The sequence below is a fragment of the Grampus griseus genome (genome assembly GCF_964374135.1).
Source record: "Grampus griseus genome assembly, chromosome: 17".
NCBI lineage: Eukaryota > Metazoa > Chordata > Mammalia > Artiodactyla > Delphinidae > Grampus > Grampus griseus.
In genome coordinates this window covers 36,701,679-36,723,430 of record NC_139011.1, presented here as the reverse complement: position 1 = coordinate 36,723,430, position 21,752 = coordinate 36,701,679, and the positions used below count along the sequence as shown (strand labels likewise).

The following is a 21,752-nucleotide window of genomic DNA, read 5'->3' as shown; positions in this document are numbered from 1 at the left end:
GTAATATTTAGAGAAACACAATTGGGAATGTGTCGTAGGCATGTTTCTTCACTTCTGAAAAGTACAAAAAATATTTGAGTTTGCCTAACGATTATATTTTTTATCATCTAAACCGACATAAGGTTATGGGAAGTGTATGTGGAAAGGGAATAATAAAAGAATGAAAGAGGAAAGTTAATATTCTCCCCAAGACATTGTCAATACATTTAAATATGAAATGCTTTTATGTTCATTTACTGGATTTTACAACAAAATATGTACAGATTATTCACCGAAATGTTTTCATCATTTGAAACAAAACGAAATGGTTAAATATTTTCCACTTAAAAAAAATCCTTGAGTTCTTCTTAGCCTCCTGTACTATTCTGTGGCCCTAAACTATCCGAGTTTCAAGGAACATGGGGTTTTTTTAATTCCACTCTGCAGATGCTAGTGTAACAGTGACTTATAATAACCTAACTCTTATTTCTGCTAGAATACTTATGTTCTCCCATGTGTCTGTGGTAAAATGGCCCTAAATTTTAAAACTTTACATACAAGATGTAATGCTTGTATTTTTTTAAATTGGTGTGTAATTGCAAAAATCTCTATGATTGTGTATAATATTGCCAAATTTTCTATGATTATGTTATTGATAACGAAATTAATCTTGTTTCAAAATCATATCTTATTTTCTGAAACATTTTAAGGCAGATATTTCTTTTGCTAGCCATTAAATCTGTCCCATTCTGTAGTATGTTCCTTTTTAAAAGTAGCCTTGCCCACCCCCCCGCACACACACACACAGTCTTTTTTGCTGTTTGAAGTATAGTGTTTTGGAGAAACCTTAAGTATGTAGCTATAAATTCTGAACCAGCAGTGTAGCACTTTGCACAGGCAGGGTGGGGAGTGAGCTGCAGACTTTAGCTCTCCTTGTCAGAGTAAATTATGGCTCTATTAGGGCGGCACTTCTTAGATTTCTGCAAACAAGGGTACACAATTCAGGCTGTGAAATAGCTGTGCTTTATGCTGCCTTGCTCTTTCTTGGGGGCACGCCGATTAGCAAACTCCATGTAGATAAGGGAAAGGGAAATAGGATATGAACAAGTTAGGTGGCACAAAGGGTTGGGGAAAGAGCCTAAGTGAGGCCATCTTGGCTGGCATTTTAGTCAGAATTAGGGAAAAGTTGCAAGAATCCCCTTTCCATAGGGAATTAGGGGAGTTTTCATCCATACAGAAAGCAATGAGTTGAATTCCTAGTCAAAGAGCTGTGGTTTAAATAACTTTCACTACCCCAGCCTCTGTCATCCAGATGTACTTATCTTTGTGTATAAATAAAAGTAGGAAGAAAGAAAGCATAACCACATTATTTTTCATGTATACAAATGCCTCTTTTCATGTTCACTGAATTCAGGACCAGTAAAAATGTAAAGAACCTAGAGTTCCTTTTCATGTACTGAAAAGTGAAAGCAGGTTATTAATTGATACAAAGTGGAGCTCCAGCTTTTCATTCCAGAGTCAACTGGATCTCCTGAGGAAAATCTCCTTAAGGCGTTGTCATAGCCATTGGATGCTGCAGAAATGCAAGTAAGCCTGAGGGGAAATAAAACATTAAATTATATATGACTACCTAAAATAATATATTGCAATAACAAGCCATTTACAACACCCCAAAGACTTTTGTTACTTTTAGAAAGAAATAGCATCTTTTTCCAATGCTTGAACAATAAGAAATGAATTCTTTGACTGTTAAAGCCAGAGGACAAACTTAACTTTTAAACAGCCACTGAGGATTGAAGTGGAAGTACAGTTTGTAGACAGCTATACAAATCACTAACAAACCTTAATGAATATTGGGTGTGGGCATCAGGGTCCTGTCATTTTTGACACTGTGTCTCAAGTAGCTTAAACCCAACACTCAAGGAAAGGTGGAGACCTCATTGGGTCTGTTAACATCTGGGGTTTTATTTGTCATTTTGGCCATACCCCGCAAGCGCAAAAGAAAGAGTAAAAGGGGATTATCTTGACAATGAAGTGAGTTACTGAATCTTCTGATAATGAAAAGCAGAAGAATTCTAATGCCTTTCTATGGTCCCTGAGGTAGAGGTGCGTTTATAGTTTTGCAGAAGTAAAATGTAGGCAGGCAGAACAGATGGCCCAGAGTCCGTGTAACCTGACACCCCTCATCCCAGAACTGAGGACCACTATTAATCCTGGTCAGATTCCCTCCTATTACTTTATAACAAGGTTCAAAGTTGCTACTGATGAACTGGCTGTCCTTTTTTTACTCTTAAATTACCTGTGGATTACTGATTTTCTTTCAAAATTGGTATTTTTCTGTGCGTAATGGTGGGCTATTGAGACATTCAAAAAAGGTAAAATAGGAAGTTCTAAAAATTGAATGGGAAATAAGTGGAAAAAGTAAAATTCTCATAACTTTTTTTCAAAGTAATGTTCCATATTTATTCTCTAGTACAGCAGGAAATAAAAACCGTAAATGTATAAGACATTCTCTTGGAAAGTAATTTTCTTGTCCTCTCTCTTAGAAATCGTATGCAATGGAGAAGAAATCCCAGCATACAAGTTTTAGTCTCCCGGCTGTAATTGTTATCGATAATATATGTTTAGATAGAATTTTGGTCAATAATAAGCAATGTTAATACTACTATCTTAGAAATTATCTTTTTTCACCCCCTCAAAAAGAGAGGTAAAAAATTAAGAATGTTTGATATTTTTAAAAAACTCACTAGTAGGGGTTTCCCTGGTGGCACAGTGGTTGGGAGTCTGCCTGCTGATGCAGGGGACGCAGATTCGTGCCCCGGTCCGGGAGGATCCCGCATGCCGCGGAGCGGCTGGGCCCATGGCCGCTGGGCCTGCGTGTCCAGAGCCTGTGCTCCGCAACGGGAGAGGCCACGGCAGTGAGAGGCCCGCATACCCAGAAAAAAAAAAAAAACCTCACTAGTAGATATATGCTGTTCAGGCATATTTATATGGTCACTTATTTTTTCTTGTTTAACCAAATTATATTAATTCAGTCTTTACATCTTTCATTTGGAATATTTAAATTTTTCTGTGCTAAAGGGTCTATGTGGGTTTTTTTAATGTCTGTTACGTGATTTTTGTTCTTCATGTACATTTTTTCTGTGCTGTGAGGTTACTATAGCTGTTTGGATTTTAATGAGAAGCCTTTAAATACATAGGATAGTAACTTCAGAAATTTAGAAGGTAACCACTGGGTGAAATTTCCAGGCTGCCTGAAAAGTAAAAATCAGCCAATAAGTAGCCATCTTCGGATGTCAGAGCACTCTCATGTGCTGTGGCACAGTGAACATGATGTACCTGCCCAGCCTTTCATAGAGGGAGATGAGCTCATCGCAGAGAGATAACCATCTCTGACTTTTTCTTCTGATTAATCACCGACCTGAACTCCATTTGAACCTTGTTAGACCAAAAACAAGTAGAATTCCTGGCCCAAACTATAAAATATAATTAAGCCCTTTTGAAATGATGTGTAAAAGAACATTGCTGTACCCCCCACTTATAACCACTACCACCACCGCAACCAATAAAGTTAAATCAAGCACTGCCTGTAATGGATTAAAATAATAAATGTTCCTGGATTTCAGTGTTTGAAGTACTTGAAGAAAACAGGCTCCCAGCAGCCTGGGTAGCTGAATGCAGGAGAGACATTTATTAATGACGAGTTCAAGGATTTGGCCTGTTTAAGATCATTACTTTGTGTTTACCATGGGTTACACATCTCTTGTATTTTTATACAGCCCACATGTGTCTACATGCAATAATGAAAGCTTTTTGTTTCAACAAAAGAATTGTTAATTGTGTAAATATGGTTCTCTTGGGGAATGTGAAGTCTTCCTAAGACTCTGCTCCCTTCTAATGAGAAATCCAGTACAGTTATTACACTCTCCCAAGTATACCCACCTTCAAATCTTGTCTCCAGCTAGATTAGTCTTTCCCCCTATTGTTTTTAGTTACCAATTCCAAACTTAATCTAGACTGCTAGAAAACTGTTGGCCTCTGGTTATGTATTTTTTTAATAAATTTATTTATTTTGGCTGCGTTGGGTCTTCGTTGCTGCTTGGGGCTTTCTCTAGTTGCGGCGAGCATGGGCTACTCTTCATCGCAGTGCGCGGGCTCCTCATTGCGGTGGCTTCTCTTGTTGCGGAGTGTGGGCTATAGGCGCGCGGGCTTCAGTAGTTGCGGCGTGTGGGCTCACTAGTTGTTGCTTGCAGGCTGTAGAGCGCAGGCTTAGTAGTGGTGGCACACAGGCTTAGTTGCTCCGCGGCATGTGGGATCTTCCCGGGCCAGAGCTCGAACCTGTGTCCCCTGCATTGGCAAGTGGATTTTTAACCACTGCGCCACCAGGGAAGTCCAGGTTATGTATTTTAGAATTGTGTTCCATTGCGCTAGACTTTGTGTGCTTATGTACTATAGAAAAAAAGAATCAATGCTTTTTATTTCTTCTCCTAGCTTTAACAAAGATATGGGAAAGAACCATTTTTCTAGATTTAGATACATTTGAGGTGAAAAAAAGGGACAACTGGTAAACATTTCCCATATACGCATATTAAAACAGTATTCCTTGGACAGGAGAAAAAAGGGCATTTGAGACAAGAAAAATGCTATCAATGAAAATATCTCACTGTGAAAATATCTCACTGTGAAAAATGCTATTGGAGAAGAAACTTTCCAGTCCTAGCAATTAAATACTAGAGATCTTTTTTTTCTTTTTAAATTTTATTTATTTATTTATCTATTTTTGGCGGCATTGGGTCTTCTTTGCTGCGCTTGGGCTTTCTCTAGTTGCGGTGAGCGGGGGCTACTCTTGGTTGCACTGCGCAGGCTTCTCATTGTGCTGCCTTCTGTTGCGGAGCATGGGCTCTAGGCGCACGGACTTCAGTAGTTGTGGCACGCGGGCTCAGTAGTTGTGGCTTGCGGGGTCTAGAGCGCAGGCTCAGTAGTTGTGGCACATGGGCTTAGTTGCTCCGCGGCACGTGGGATCTTAACAAGCCAGGGCTTGAATCCGTGTCCCCTGCATTGGCAGGCGGATTCCTAATCACTGCGCCACCAAGGAAGTTCCTAAAGATCTTTTTCTTAATAGTGTCTCCTTTGCATCCTCATGATGGCACTTTGTAAGTTAGTATTGGGTGAAATGGATAAGAATTATTGTAGCTCCTAGAACTGGGACTGTGGAAGAAGAGATGGTTAGAAGGAAATATCCCCCACTCCACTGAATTTGTGACAGTGTTTAGTTTTGCTGCAGTCACAGCAAATTGCCCTCTCATCCACATAAGCCAGAAGGCTATTTGCTAGGAAAGTTTCTGGCAAAGCAGCCCTGTCAGTGATAAGTGACTGAAGACACATCTTCGATGTTCTTTTGCTCTCTGGCTGGGGCTCTGGCCCTGTAGGCTATGTTGGCATAATATACTGAGGCCAAGCAAGACAGCCGGGGACAGGAAAAAGCACTTATTCACAACCCTGTTACCAATTGGAAAAATGAAATTACTAAGAGCTAACTAATAGCAGTAGCTTTTATAAAGCAACATGGTGCTGGAAGGAGGCAGACAATCCCAGCCCTGCTACTTGCTGGTAGTTGATTGTGGTAAAAGTTACAACACAGCTCATTTCCAAAATAAAGGCAAAAATACTTAATTCATGGGGCTGTTGAGTGGATTAAGTGAAATAACGTACACAGAGTACCCTACACATTCCTTAGCACACAATTATTTAATTCCTCAATAAATATTAGTGTTTTTGTATCCTCCTCTCCCTCCCTCCCTCTCCCAACTCAGTCATACCACATGAATGCTGAGATCATAGAGCATTAAATTTTAGAGCTGAAAATTATCTCGGAGATCATCCTCTTTATCAAGAACACTTTTTGTCCTTTTCTCTCCATCATCCAAACACGCTGTATTTAGGATAAGATAGCTAGCATGACTATACCAACCAGATACTACTGTAACCAAAAAACTTAGTACACTTTGGCCCTGTCTCCAGCAAATTCATGATTTCTTTCAGGATCTTTGAAATACTTAAAATACCTCATGGACCACCATTACTATGTGGGACTCCCTAAGTGTCAGAGAACCCTAGGTTGAGGCCTACTGAGCTAGGACTAACTCCCTCACTTAGGGGTGCCGAGATTAAACGATTTGTCCAGGGATACTCTGGGGTGCAGTGGGGACTATAACACACGTCTCCTGGCTTCTGGACTTTCTATTAAACCAGTCTTTAAAAACCTGGATCATGTAGATTAATACCAGTTTCTAAGCCATTGCAGTAAATCACTTAGGAAGTCATTTTGCTTTCAACATTGTTTGAGTTGATACCAGTTCTTCCATTCATGTGACTTACTTTAAAAAAAAAAATTGAGTCACCAGCAGTTTCCTCATTAAATTAACCAGCTATACTATATTCTTTCCTCTATGAGAAGGTTGCTGTACACTTTCCAATATGCACGGTCAGATTTGTTAGTAGGCTTTTTTTTTTTTAACATAACCACATGATCCAATCAAGTTTTATTTTCCTAATAAACTGACACAACTGTGAAAACAGTAAGCATGGTGGCAGTAAGCATTGGAGGGAGGGGAAGAAAGAGGCAAAGCGTATCCACCGTCACCCTTTGGTATTTTCAGTTCAGTTTTTCTAGGATCTGAGAGTTTTAAAACATTTCTCAAAAAAATACCTTTCCCAGACAAGGGCCAAGTATAAATAGCCAACTCAATAGACATTTTTGTCTTCCATGAGTAATTCTCCCTTTCTTCATATGAAAGAAAAATAAAATCCTGTTCCTGCTACTTGTCATTTTCTTATGTCCAAAAGAAGAGGTTTGGATTAGACTAGAAGTCCCAGCTTTTACTCACTGATAAGGACTAGATGAGAGTCCCTGAGGACTGGAAATCCCACCCATGAGAAATCTCAAGTGCCTTAGAGAAGGGGGGATACATGTTAGCAGGTCGACCACCCACTTGGACTCTCATTTTGAGGACTAGACTTTTTAGTAACTTTGTTGGGGAGCACCAGCATCCCTTTCAGCTTAAACATCTGTGTCCATGTAGTTCTCTGACAGTTTTGTTGTATTTTGTTTCATTTATTAATCTTATCCTATGTTACAACTTACTATAACAACAGATGCAGATATAGACTTATTACAAAATAGAATGTAATTAAGTAGGATCTGAAACACTTACATATTCTGATCAAGAGGGGGAAAGCAAGCTATTTTCATGGTTAAACTACCCAAGTGCAGGGACTTCCCTGGCCGTCCAGTGGTTAAGACTCCATGCTTCCACTGCAGGGCACGTGGGGTCGATCCCTGGTCGGGGAACTAAGATCCTGCATGCCACATGGTGCAGCCAAAAAAATAAAATAAAATAAAAATACCCAAGTGCCATTTTTATGTGCTTCAACATACTTAGTTGAAGAAACTAGAAATGAAAAGATTCTTAATCATCTCTTTAGTGGACCAGACTCACAGAATTTTTTTTCTAGTCATCTAGTCATTTATGGTCATCTTTTTATGGATCATGCTTACAAAAATTTTTCTTCCTCACTTTTTGAGTCTCCTCATGCTTCACAGTTATGCAAATCGACTTCTGGATGTATCTAACACATGCTTGCTGATTTCCTAGTAGCCTTAGATTATTTCCAGCTGGATAAAAATACCTGGATATGCTTTGCTAGCACATGTCATCATTGAGTACCCTTCTAAAGACATACAGAAGCTTGCTGTAGATTACACTTTGCACAGTCAGCATGTAGAGAGTAGGAGCCCTAGTAAAGGTCTAGTAGAGACCGACAATGTAGAGCTGGCAGCATTTTGTAAACATTCTCCAAAGCAAGTGGTTTCCATTTATTAGTCTTCTGAAGGAGTATTTTAAAGGCCAGGAAACTGTTTGTTCCTTGAACTAAATTTTTACACTCAATGAAAAGTATGTCAGTATGCAAACAAACCAAGATTATTTCTATTTATCACACAAGTTGTTTCTGAAATTACTTCTCAATGTTGATACACCTCATTTAGTTTAATTAAGTACCTGCCATTAGTTTGCTAGAGCTGAAATTAAATATATAAACACAGATTTTTGAAAGAAGCCAATGGAAGAATCAGGCAGAAAAGCATTCTATTGAATGGAAGGAGGTAGAGAGAAGACGTAATATACTCAGTCAAAAATGACCTTATCCCACAGTCACGAAAAGCAAGGTAGGATCCTGGATTGGATCCTGGAACAAGAAAAGGACATGAAGGGAGAAACTAGTGAAATTCAAACAAGGTCTATGGTTTAGTTAGTAGCGTTGTATCGATGTTAATTTTCTGGCTTTTGAGACTCATTCTATAGTTGATGTAAGTTGTTAACATTAAGGGAAGCTGCATGAAAGATATTAACTTTGCTGAAAGCCTGAAATTATTTCAAAATTAAATTTTAAAAAATGACCTGATCAGTGATTGCATAAATAGCTTTAATAATATTCATGCTTTTAAAGTTTGTGACATTCTAAATCTTACACTTTTGTAACATATTTCTTTAATTTTTTTCTTTCTTTTCTTCTCTCGTCATTTTTGGAAATTTAAGGGAAAAATTAAAAGTACAGAAAATATAAAGGATAATACATCAAATGCTTATATACTCATGAGCTAGAAAAATATAAACATCTTGTCATATTTGCTTATATGTAAACACACACACACATACACACACACAGGGTAGAGGAGTGGTAAAACTTCACAAAATTATTCAGCGTTTTCCAATGTTCCAATGCTAAGAAGTTAGTTTTTTATAATTTTTACTTATAGTCATTTGTCCCACCTTGCATTATTAGTCCATTAGGAAGAAAAATAACACAGGCCTTTACTCCCTTTCTGTTGCCATTTATTCCGGATTTTGAATGTATAAGTATCCATCTTACATGAACTCTGAGTATTCTCTGTGGCCCTGGGTTTATATGTGTGGTGATATATAAAATAAGATTCATTTTATCCCAAGGAAGATACTTAGTATGTTTCCTAATTGAAAAAAACAAAAAGGAAGGGATGATGTCCCATAGGCCAGCTTCTCACAGAGTAAAAGAATGGGGAAAGGAGAATTAATACCTCTGTCACGAGTTCCAGGGATTATTTTCATAGATTGTGGTAAAAGTGTGAACTTGCTTTACCATTCACAAATGACCCTTTGTGAAATTTATCACCACTCTTTATTATTAAGTGATCACCATAATCTCTTACTACTGGTCATTTACACCAAGATTAAAACCACTTGAACTAACATGCTTCTCTATTATTTTGTTGTACCCTTTTAAAAATGTAGCAGGAAATGTTCAAAAGGAAACGGAGACTCTGTTAAACTTAAAAACTGGTACTTGTGGGTGAACCTTTCTGTGGTGCCGCAAGTAACTGGATTCCCTCGTTGAGGAGCAAAGCCACAGCAGGCTGGTGTGTGTAGCAAGTGTAGTGGGCAGGTAGGCACATGGGGATGAGTTAAACTACTTATGTGTCTCAAAAGCAAACCATGCCTAATTCCCTAATTTCCATGTAGGTGTATGACATGAAAGAAAAGAAAGGAGACAGAAGGGACCAGGCAGGGCACGTTTATATCTATAGGTCATGTGTTTCCGTAACGCCTTTAGGCAGTGCCTGTTCCTGTATCCTCACTGCCAACATTAGCATCTTAAATTCTCAATACCCCCTTTGTGTTCATACGAGCCCATGATCAATGCTGGTAGACCTGAGAAATAGGCAAGTACAAACTATAAAGGATTAGAAAAAAGTAAGAATAGAGTGAGGGATAGGCTATTGGAGAAATGAAGGGGTAAAGAAAAGAACAGCGACTCAACACATAGGTATTCAATTAAGTATTTGATTAGAGTGAAAGAATTGACAGCACATAAAGTGAATAAAAAGCAAAAAACAAAAGTGTTTGTATGATTAGGGAAGTATTTGTGTTTTTCAACAGTTCACTTGCTGAACAGAGTCAAAATTATAAATGTTGTTGGTTGTCTTTTTTTCCCTCTAATGCTTACTGAGATTTCAGAACTTGAGGCTAAAAAAGGGAAAATCTTGTAATGTGAAAGAGAATTGCAAATTGTTCACTTTATCTTTGTATATACCCAATATATGGTAGATAACCAGTAAACGTTGGTTGAATGAGTAATGCATGCATGCATAAATATCAAGTTGGAGGTGATCCAGTATATCCAAATTCCTTATAGACAGAAGCATGGGAGTAGCACTTATTTAAGAAATTAGGCATGGTTATGGATACCATCATAAGAAATTATCCTTAAAGCCATTATAGTAAAGAAGTTCACTGAAATAGCTGACACATGGTGACAGCCAGCAGCTCTAACACCTTCATTTTCTTGCCTTCAAAACCGGAAACCAAGAGGAAAGGTTACTCTCCCCAAAGTATTATTGTACCTCATTGGTTTTCATTAAGCCTCATGTTCATCCTTGAACCAGATCAAACTCCAGAGAGTATCAAACCTGAAAATCTAGAAATTTCGGCAGGTTCCTAGGCCTACTAGTCTACTTTCTAGAAAACCAGTCGTTAAATTCTGCTATTGCTGGAATATAGCTGTAGCTGGGTCAGTGCCTGCCTCAACTGTAAAGTCTCTTGTATTTCAGGCACATTGTGTCTCCTCCTGCCCTCCTCAGTGCTCACCTGGGTCTGACCCACCTTCTTTCTTCTTGTTTCAGGCTCCCAAATGTTTGCCCGACCATTGGCTTCCTGTTTCTAGGCCATTTTCCCAAGGTCTCAGTCCCTACCTTTACCTTTACTCTCCTGAGAATTCTAGGTATCTCATTCTCTCTACCCGAGCAAGAAAGAATAGAATTTGTATGACAGTAGGAAAATGTTCATGTGTTTAACAGTGTACACAGTTACACAAAAACTGTCAACATTTTGATTGTTTTTATGTAAAAATGCAAGTCTAGAATTTTTTTCTTATATCCCTCCTCACCCTAGCTAATAAATATCAATACTTCTAGTTGTGTAACTTTCGGGAGTTAAGAAGGACCTTCCACCAACCCTACTCACGTTCTTCTTTGAGAAGGGATAGGCACTTTCTGAGGAATATACGGTAAGGAATCATGATGCAAATTTTGTCATTCCAGTTCTAGTTTTAAGGCAAGACCTCAGAAACTTAGTACAATATCAGTATTTTGAGGCCATTGCTGCACAGTAGAAATATCCAGTAAGGTTCAGATTCTGTATGTATTAAGTTACTTCTACAAAGTAGATTTTATCATATGCTTACAAATATCTTCGTATAAATGAAAAGTGCTATAGAGGAGAAAGGTAATCTCGTTCTTCTGTATGCTCCAGAAAAAATGCTGTCAAGCCCATTCTTAATGAGACTTCTAGGGATAAATATCAGCCCTTGCTTTTGATAGTCTTTTCTTTGATAGATAATTACCTTTGCTTTAATAAAGTTGTCCTTTGTTTCTGTCTTAGTTCTTTTGCTTTAATTTTGACCACTCTCTCCAAAGTGATGTTTTAGGGATGATCAGACATCAACACATCAGAAGCAGTACTCTGCAGGTTTCTCACTGTTGTAGGAAGAGATTACAAATAAGAAAAGGGAATAGGCTAGAAACCAAATCCTGTGGTTTTGGATTAGAACCAGAGGTATCAGTATGAATTCATGATTTTTAATATATTTACTGATAGATACAGTAATATAGATGTGTGTGTATACATGGGCAGTAGACGCACATATACTTCTTAGCCCTCTCTGCTGAGAGGCCCTAGAAACAGTGATACCCTAGTAGCAATGAGCATACCTACCACCCAGATTTTGGTTTCGAGATGCCATTCTTCAGCAAAAGAAACCAAAGCTCTGGAGAAATGACTGATGCCAGAGATGGGATGGGAAAAATACAACTGAGCCTGAAACATCTTGTGGCCAGAAAGTAAAGAAGCTCTCAAAAAATGATAGGGGTATATCACAGTGACACAGGAACCAGCTTGGAGGGGTTCCCAATGGCCAAAGCTGGTTCAATTTAAGCAACAAAGTAAAATAAAGATAGTATTAGATTAGGACCCATAAAATAAATATCTATGAGTCCATACTGGTATAGATAAATAATTGAACTAATAAATAGAGTAGAAGGGACAGCTCTTTTTACTATAGAATACTAGTTAATAATTGTAGAAGAGTAAGAGAAATAGGAAATCAACATTACCACACACCACAGTAATAATTGTTGCAGGCAAGAAGCATTAATGGATGCTAACATTAATGGGTAAAAGTTTGATGTAATAGAGGATATTTGCATAATCTTCAGATATCTCTCCACAGGATACTTATTGTCTACAAATGGAAAAATAACCACTTCACAGTGGCGAAATCTGGCAGACACCACTTTAGCCATGTGATGAACATTAGTATTACCAGCAAGTAGTAAAACATCAATATCACTTTCCCCATGCACTGAGAAGGGTATCACTTCTCTGGTATTCTGGCCAAAAATGCATATAACCTTCTTCTAAAGGGAGAACATCAGATAAACCCAAATTGAAAGATATTCTGCAAAATAATTGGCCTGGACTATTGAAGAGACTCAAGGTCATGAAAGACAAAGAAAAAGCTAGAGGGTCTGTCACTGATTAAAGGAGACTAAGGATCCTAGATTGCATCCTGGACCAGAAGAAGGAGATTAGTGAAGAAAATGGCTAAATTTAAATAAAATCTGTAGATTACTTAATAGTGTTATGCCAAAGTGAATTTCCTGATTTCAGTGTTTGTACTATAGTTACATAGCTGGGTGAAAGATACGTGAGAACTCTGTATATTTTTGCAACTTCTAGGTAGATCTAACATTATTTCAAAATAAAAAGGGTTTCGTTTTTTTTTTCTTTTTTTTTTTTTTAGAGGAAGGGACTTGGAAAGATGGCTTCTAAGATCTCTTCCATCCAGCATTACTATTCTGTGATACAATGATGCAAAATGAAGAATGGCAAAGATTTAAGCACTTTTCTTTCCTGCCTGTCAATTAAGAAATATATTGTGACAGCTGAAAATAGGATCAGATTTTAAACTGTCATTTAGTACAGTAGGATATGTCCTGAATAACTATTGTCTTGACTAGTCCTATACTGCATAAGATGGTCCTTGCCTCCGGGATGGTCACACTCTACTGGTGAAGGTGGTGTGATCTTCCCTTTCAGTCACTTAGATTACTAAGGTCTCTCTTCCTTCATGTTTTAAAATAATAGAGTTGGGTAAAATGATACAGAAATTGGTAAGTCTTGGAAACCTATCTAAGAGTGAACCGTCAAAGTTCAATTATCCAATGTGGGTGCCTGATGAGAATGATGAACATTAAATAAGATTTTTAAAAAACCCTAGGAGAGCTTTGATATTAAACACTTCTCGTGTGAGGGACCAATAGAGCATTCACATTAACATTACCACCAGATAATTGGGTATTTTATTGCAGGGTAATACGAAGATGCATGTATTTGAGAACAAAGGGTATCGTAATTCTGACATTCCCTTAATGCTCATTTGCTAGATGACTGTACTGAATTAAGCCTATACTTGTATACTCCCATTATGACAAATTTTTGAATAATGAATTGGTGTGTTTCATTTAGCAAGTACTTACTGTTGAGAAGTAAATATTTTAGGAAATGTAATGCAGTTAACTCAGAAATTGTGACTTAAGTTCTAAGCTCCATTAATAAAGATAATTTTTGATTTTTGGGTATTTGAGGGCCTGTTTCAATTTTTTTATTTACTGTTCTATTTTTTCTATTTTCTTTTTTTGCGGTACGCGGGCTTCTCACTGTTGTGGCCTCTCCCGTTGCAGAGCACAGGCTCTGGACGCGCAGGCTCAGCGGCCATGGCTCATGGGCCTAGCCGCTCCGCGGCATGTGGGATCTTCCCAGACGGGGGCACGAACCCGTGTCCTCTGCGTCGGCAGGCAGACTCTCAACCACTGCGCCACCAGGGAAGCCCCTACCATCATAATTTTTAACAAAAGTCTTAACCCTAATGCTTTTGTGAGTGTGATTGTCCTCTATGGAAGCTTAGAAGTTGTGTATCTTATTTCTACAGTAGGAACATACAACATATATGCAGTTTTCAAGTCTCCGCAGAGTTGAAAGGCCAACGTGGGTACTCTACTTTGAAACGTGTATGGTGTGGGCCTAAGGTGTTTTTTAATCTTTCATCTCTCTCTTTTTTTTTTTCTTTAACATCTTTATTGGAGTATAATTGCTTTACAATGTTGTGTTAGTTTCTGCTGTATAACAAAGTAAATCAGCTATATGCTATACGTATATCCCCATATCCCCTCCCTCTTGCATCTCCCTCCCACCCTCCTTATCCCACCCCTCTAGGTGGTCTCAAAGTACCGATCTGATCTCCCTGTGCTATGCAGCTGCTTCCCACTAGCTATCCATTTTACATTTGGTAGTATATATATATGTCCATGCCACTCTCTCACTTCGTCCCAGCTTACCCTTCCCCCTCCCCGTGTGCTCAATTTCATTCTCTGCATCTTTGTCTTTATTCCTGTCCTGCCCCTAGGTTCATCAGAACCTTTTTTTTTTTTTTTTTTTTTTAGCTTCCATATATATATGGGTTAACGTACGGTATTTGTTTTTCTCTTTCTGACTTACTTCACTCTGTATGACAGACTCTAGGTCCATCCACCTCACTACAAATAACTCAATTTCATTTCTTTTTATGGCTGAGTAATATTCCATTGTAAATATGTGCCACATCTTCTTTATCCATTCATCTGTCGATGGGCACTTAGGTTGCTTCCATGTCCTGGCTATTGTAAATAGTGCTACAGTGAACATTGTGGTACATATCTCTTTTTGAATTACGGTTTTCTCAGGATATATGCCCAGTACTGGGATTGCTGGGGCGTATGGTAGTTCTGTTCTCAGTTTTTTAAGGAACCTCCATACTGTTCTCCATAGTGGCTGTATCAGTTTACATTCCCACCAACAGTGCAAGAGGGCTCCCTTTTCTCCACACCCTCTCCAGCATTTATTGTTTGTAGATTTTTTGATGATGGCTATTCTGACCGGTGTGAGGTAATACCTCATTGTAGTTTTGATTTGCATTTCTCTAATGATTAGTGATGTTGAGCATCTTTTCATGTGTTTGTTGGCAATCTGTATATCTTCTTTGGAGAAATGTCTGTTTAGGTCTTCTGCCCATTTTTGGACTGGGTTGTTTTTCTGATATTGAGCTGCATGAGCTGCTTGTATATTTTGGAGATTAATCCTTTGTCAGTTGTTTCGTTTGCAAATATTTTCTTCTATTTTGAAGGTTTTCTTTTCGTCTTGTTTATGGTTTCCTTTGCTGTGCAAAAGCTTTTAAGTTTCATTAGATCCCATTTGTTTATTTTTGTTATTTCCATTTCTCTAGGGGATAGGTCAAAAAGGATCTTGCCATGATTTATGTCATAGAGTGTTCTGCCTAAGTTTTCCTCTAAGAGTTTTATAGTATCTGGTCTTACATTTAGGTCTTTAATCCATTTTGAGTTTATTTTGGTATATGGTGTTAGGAAGTGTTCTAATTTCATTCTTTTACATGTAGCTGTCCAGTTTTCCCAGCACCACTTATTGAAGAGGCTGTCTTTCCTCCATTGTATACTCTTGCCTCCTTTATCAAAGATAAAGCGAAGGGCTTCCCTGGTGGCGCAGTGGTTGAGAGTCCGCCTGCCGATCAGGGGACACAGGTTCGTGCCCTGGTCTGGGAGGATCCCACATGCCGCTGAGCGGCTGGGCCCGTGAGCCATGGCCGCTGAGCCTGCGCGTCCAGAGACTGTGCTCCGCAGCGCGAGAGGCCACAACAGTGAGAGGCCCGTGTACTGCAAAAAAAAAAAAAAAATTAAATATCACAATTTGTATGGAAACACAAAAGGCCCCAAATAGCCAAAGCAATCTTGAAAAAGAAAAATGGAGCTGGAGGAATCAGGCTCCCTGACTTCAGACTATACTACAAAGCTACAGTAATCAAGACAGTATGGTACTGGCACAAAAACAGAAATACAGATCAATGGAACAGGATAGAAGCCCAGAGATAAACCCACGCACATATGGTCGCTTTATCTTTGTTTTTGTTTTTGTTTTTGTTTTCTTTCTGCGGTACGCAGGCCTCTCACTGTTGTGGCCTCTCCTGTTGTGGAGCACAGGCTCCGGACACGCAGGCTCAGCGGCCATGGTTCACGGGCCCAGCCACTCTGCGGCATGTGGGATCTTCCCGGACTGGGGCACGAACCCGTGTCCCCTGCATCGGCAGGCGGACTCAACCACTGCGCCACCAGGGAAGCCCCAAATTGTGAAATTTTTTGATGCAGGAGGGAGGAGATATGGGGATATATGTATATGTATAGCTGATTCACTTTATTATAAAGCAGAAACTAACACACCACTGTAAAGCAATTGTACTCCAGTAAAGATGTTAAAAAAAAAAACAGCCAGACTTCCCTGGTGGCGCAGTGGTTGAGAGTCCGCCTGCCGATGCAGGGGACACCGGTTCATGCCCCAGTCCGGGAAGATCCCACATGCTGCAGAACGGCTAGGCCCGTGAGGCATGGCTGCTGAGCCTGCGCGTCCGGAGCCTGTGCTCCACAACGGGAGAGGCCACAACAGTGAGAGGCACCCATACCGCAAAAAAAAAAAAAAAAAAGCCTTACCTATGGGGGCAGAGTTTAGGTGGGGGGTGGAACTTAGGCAGGGATGGGGCTTTGGGTGGGGCGGGACCTAGGTGGGTGGGGGGGGCGACGTTCAAGCGTGGGGCGGGGCCTCTGCTTAGGACCTGTGGAAGGTGGGGAGGCAGGATGTGGAAAGGAGGGCCTCTGTAGTGTGGGGTTCCTGAGTTTGGAGGTAGGGCCCTGAGTGAGGGTGTTTGTGTTCGGTTTAGGCTCAGCTCATTGGAGGGGGTCTCCAAATGTAGAGGTAGGGCCCTGGGTGGGGTGTAGGGGCAGGGCTCGGGCTCTGCACGGCAAGAGGAAGGCTCCAAAGGCAGAGGGTTAGGCCCAGGAGCCCAACAGGCTTCCCAGTGCCTAAGTGGACAGGGAAAGCAGGCCCCGTTCCCTTCTGTTCCTTCATGCCCCCCCCACCGTCTTCCCCAGGGTCTCCCCCGTGGCCACTGGACCCCTAACTGTGGGTGCGTCCCTCTGGATGTAGGAACTCCTCCCCTCCCCCTGCTACCCCTCAGGGGTGCTGGTCCCAGAGGTCTGGCCTTTACTTTTGCTCCCCCTTCCCTCGCTCCCACTCCTTCAGGACCCTCGTGGCTGGAGGGGCCTCTGTCAGCAAAGGATCAGGCCCGGGATCTCAGCAGGTTCCTAGGGGTCCAAGTAGGCAGGGGAAACCTAGCCATGCTCCCTTTTGATCCTCTGCCCTCCCAATGGTTCCCCAATTTCCCGCTTCCGTCTTGGGATCCCTTCCCCTCCCCCAGCAGCCCCTCAGGGGCGCCGGTCCCACCCCACCTCCACTTCTCCTCCCCCTTCACTCCCCCCGCACCCATGTCCTACCCCGTCACTGGGGGTTTCTCCCATCCCCTTAAGTGTCCGTGATCCCCCACCAGTACCTGGTAGGTGCCCTAGTTGTGAGGAGACAGGAATTCCGCGTCCTCCTAGTATGCCATCTTGACTCCCTCTTTCATCTCTTTTAAGGATCAAATATCATTAGAAAAATAAGCCATGGGCATTACATACGTGGTCTGGTGAAATTCAATATTCACAATGACAATTCAGAATATGAGCTCCTTAGGGGAAAGTTAACCCCACCACTCTAACTTTGCATCGAAATATCTTAAAGTGTGCCATTGGTTTTATGAAAAGGTTTTGATCTACACTTCAAGTTTAAGTTCAAAAGAAAAGCTACATTTTAAAGTGTATTCCTTTTCTGGGTATATTTACTTTGAACTATAGCATATAGTTTTTCTCATAAATCTAACCTGCCACTATCTGTTTTTAAGACTTTGTAAACTTCAAGTGGTTATGATGTGTGAAGTTTGGATTAAACTAAAATTTTTAGAAAACACATGTTATATATTTTGATTGTTTTGAATTTTAACATGGGCCAGTCAAAAACTTGAGTGTCTCTCAAAGTAATATACTGTATTCTGTTACTACAAGAAATCACAGAAAATTGCCCTCTCCCATCATGTTAACAATAGACAAATGAAGCAGTTGTTCTCATTCTTAAATGTAGTGTTTGAAAAACTTGCACAATTTAATGAAAATGTCTCTACCCATAAAACTTAAAGTGCTCACACATGGAAAAAGTCATAACGTTTTGGCAAATATTGCTTTGTTAGGAATGTGAGTGAGGTATACCTGCTTCATAACTAGAATTCTATATAAATGGCATGAAACTGTGGGGAAAAGCCAACTGAAAAGAAAACTCTGACAAAGGATGAGTTAATACTCTTAAAAAATGCAGATAGTTCTTACCCAAACATACTTTTTCTTTGAGAAGCAAGAATTATAACATATACCCCTCTTCATCCCTTCTTTTTTTTTTTTCCAGGTGTAATTCTTGGATCGTCATTTCTACTCAGTGTAAATGATTTTCTCCTTAAAACAAGTCTCAAAGAAAGAAGTCGGATTCTGATAGGACCATGTTGTGCTACTGCCAATCTGGAAGCTAAATGGTGTAAACACAGTGGCAATCCAGGCCCAGAACAGTCCATACCAAAAATATCCATTGATTTAAGAGGAGGTCTGCTGCAGGTCTGTTGGGATTGGCCCCATTTTTCCCATAAGTTTTAAACTAGTCTTTGTTCATTGTTTGAACTGTTTCATTAAATTTTAAATCTTGGTGTGGTGAGAAAAGGGTATTGTCAGATTGCTGTTTTACTAAACTTTTTTAACAGCTTTATTGAGATATAATTCACAAACCATACAGTTCACCTAATTAAAGAATACGATTCAGTGGTTTTTTACTATATTCACAGTCGTGTGGTCATCACAACAATCCATTTTAAAACATTTTCACACACCCACCTCCAAAACCCTTTATCCATTAGCATTCACTCCCCATTATCCTCCAGTTCCCTCTCCAGAACTAGGCAACCACTAACTATTTCCTGTCTCTATATATTTGACTTTTCTGGACATTTCATGTAAATGGAATCATATGAAATGTGGTCTTTTGTGAATGGCTTCTTTCACTTAGCATAATGTTTTCAAGGTTCATTCATGTTTTTGCAGGTGCCACTGCTTTATTCCTTTTTATGACCAAGTAATACTCCATTGTATGGATATACCTCATTTTATTTATCCATTCAGCAATTAATGGTTGTTTAGATTCTTTCCACTTTTAGCTATTATGAGCAATGCTGCTATGAACATTTGTGTACAAGTTTTGTGTGGACATGTTTGGAATTTCTGAGTCAATAAACTTTTTTCTATGTGTAGACTTTTCAAATTACAAAGTAGTCAGCCTGTCTCAAGCAGTGTCATCAGCAATAATTTAAGAACCATTTCCTAATGACAGGTCGTTAGCTATTATGATGTCTGATGGCTAACATAATATATAACCTTACATTGCAACCTTTTATGCATTTGATTTGCAGCCAAGTATTGAATTTGTGAGGGTATCCAACTTATTTCTTGATAATTTTCTATTTGGATAGAATGTGAATGTGTTCTCTTTTTTTTTTAACATCTTTATTGGAGTATAATTGCTTTACAATGTTGTGTTAGTTTCTGCTGTATAAAAAGTGAATCAGCTAAATGCATACGTATATCCCCATGTCCCCTCCCTCTTGCGCCTCCCTCCCACCCTCCCTATCCCACCCCTCTAGGTGGGCACAAAGCACTGAGCTGATCTCCCTGTGCTATGCAGCTGCTTCCCACTACCTATCTATTTTACATTTGGTAGTATATATATTGTCAATGCCACTCTCTCACTTCGTTGCACCTTACCCTTCCCCCTCCCCATGTCCTCAAGTCCATTCTCTACATCTGCGTCTTTATTCCTGTCCTGCCCCTAGGTTTGTCAAAACCATTTTTTTTTTAGATTCCATATATATGTGTTAGCGTACGGTATTTGTGTTTCTCTTTCTGACTTACTTCACTTTGTATGACAGACTCTAGGTCCATCCACCTCACTACAAATAACTCACTTTCGTTTCTTTTTATGGCTGAGTAATATTCCATTGTATATATGTGCCACATCTTCTTTATCCATTCATCTGTTGATGGACACTTAGGTTGCTTCCAAGTCCTGGCTATTGTAAATAGAGCTGCAATGAACATTCTGGTACATGACTCTTTTTGAATTATGGTTTTCTCAGGGTATATATGCCCAGTAGTGGGATTGCTGGGTCATGTGGTAGGTCCATTTTTAGTCTTTTAAGGAACCTCCGTACTGTTCTCCATAGTGGCTGTATCAATTTACATTCCCACCAACAGTACAAGAGGGTTCCCTTTTCTCCACACGCTCTCCAGCATTTATTATTTGTAGATTTTCTGATGATGGCCATTCTGACCCATGTGAGGTGATACCTCATTGTAGTTTTGATTTGCATTTCTCTAATGATTAGTGATGTTGAGCATCTTTTCATGTGTTTGTTGGCAATCTGTATATCTTCTTTGGAGAAATGTCTATTTAGGTCTTCTGCCCATTTTTGGACTGGGTTGTTTGTTTTTTTGATATTGAGCTGCATGAGCTGCTTGTGTATTTTGGAGGTTAATCCTTTGTCAGTTACTTCATTTGCAAATATTTTCTCGCATTCTGAGGGTTGTCATTTCATCTTGTTTATGGTTTTCATTGCTGTGCAAAAGCTTTAAGTTTCATTAGATCCCATTTGTTTACTTTTGTTTCTATTGCGATTTCTCTAGGAGGTGGTTCAAAAAGGATCTTGCTGTGATTTATGTCAGAGTGTTCTGCCTATGTTTTCCTCTAAGAGTTTTATAGTTTCTGGCCTTACATTTAGGTCTTTAATCCATTTTGAGTTTATTTTTGTGTATGGCGTTAGGGAGTGTTCTAATTTCATTCTTTTACGTGTAGCTCCCCAGTTTTCCTGGCACCACTTATTGAAGAGACTGTCTTTTATCCATTGTATATTCTTGCCTCCTTTATCAAAAATAAGATGACCATATTGTGTGGGTTTATCTCTGGGCTTTCTATCCTGTTCCGTTGATCTATATTTCTGTTTTTGTGCCAGTACCATACTGTCTTGATTACTGTAGCTTTGTAGTATAGTCTGAAATCCAAGAGCCTGATTCCTCCAGCTCTGTTTTTCTTTCTCAAGACTGCTTTGGCTATTTGGGGTCTTTTGTGTTTCCATACAAATTGTGAAAGTTTTTGTTCTAGTTCTGTGAAAAATGCCATTGGTAGTTTGTTTTTTGTTGGGTTTTTTTTTTTCCATTTTGACTTTTAATTGTAATATTCTCCTTTATAGCCAAAGCAGATGTCACCGTTAATGATGTTAGTGTTTCTCTAGGTATGAGAAGATGCAAGAATTTCGGCTCAAAAAATCTTCTCCTGAAAATATCTAACTGTCTGAAGGCCTGTTCTGCCAGTTTTTCCCAGGGAACAGACTGCCTCATTCCTGATGTCAACTGTGAACTCCTTTCAGGGGGTATTGAAGGTCAGCAGCTGCAGTGGCTCATGTTTTAATCTTTGTAGAGACAGACAGCAAGTGCCAATGGCAAGTGCTGCTTTCCAGTCAGCAGGGCCCCTTCATGGTCATAAATTTGACCATGGTTTGGGGGGGCATTTCATGACCATTTCAATCCATGGGGCTAGGAATGCTCATTCCAAGGCCTG

At 39.6% G+C, this 21,752-nt stretch overlaps 1 protein-coding gene across 1 annotated transcript in view; it reads left to right on the top strand.

Moving 5' to 3' along the window:
• The window catches only part of VPS13B (vacuolar protein sorting 13 homolog B), an 803,413-nt gene that overhangs the window by 619,623 nt on the left and 162,038 nt on the right, over positions 1 to 21,752 (top strand). Inside the window, exon 37 of the mRNA XM_082674491.1 lies at positions 18,504 to 18,706. Within this exon, the coding sequence (XP_082530617.1) occupies positions 18,504 to 18,706 (203 nt within the window). The remainder of the gene's footprint in view (positions 1 to 18,503; positions 18,707 to 21,752) is intronic.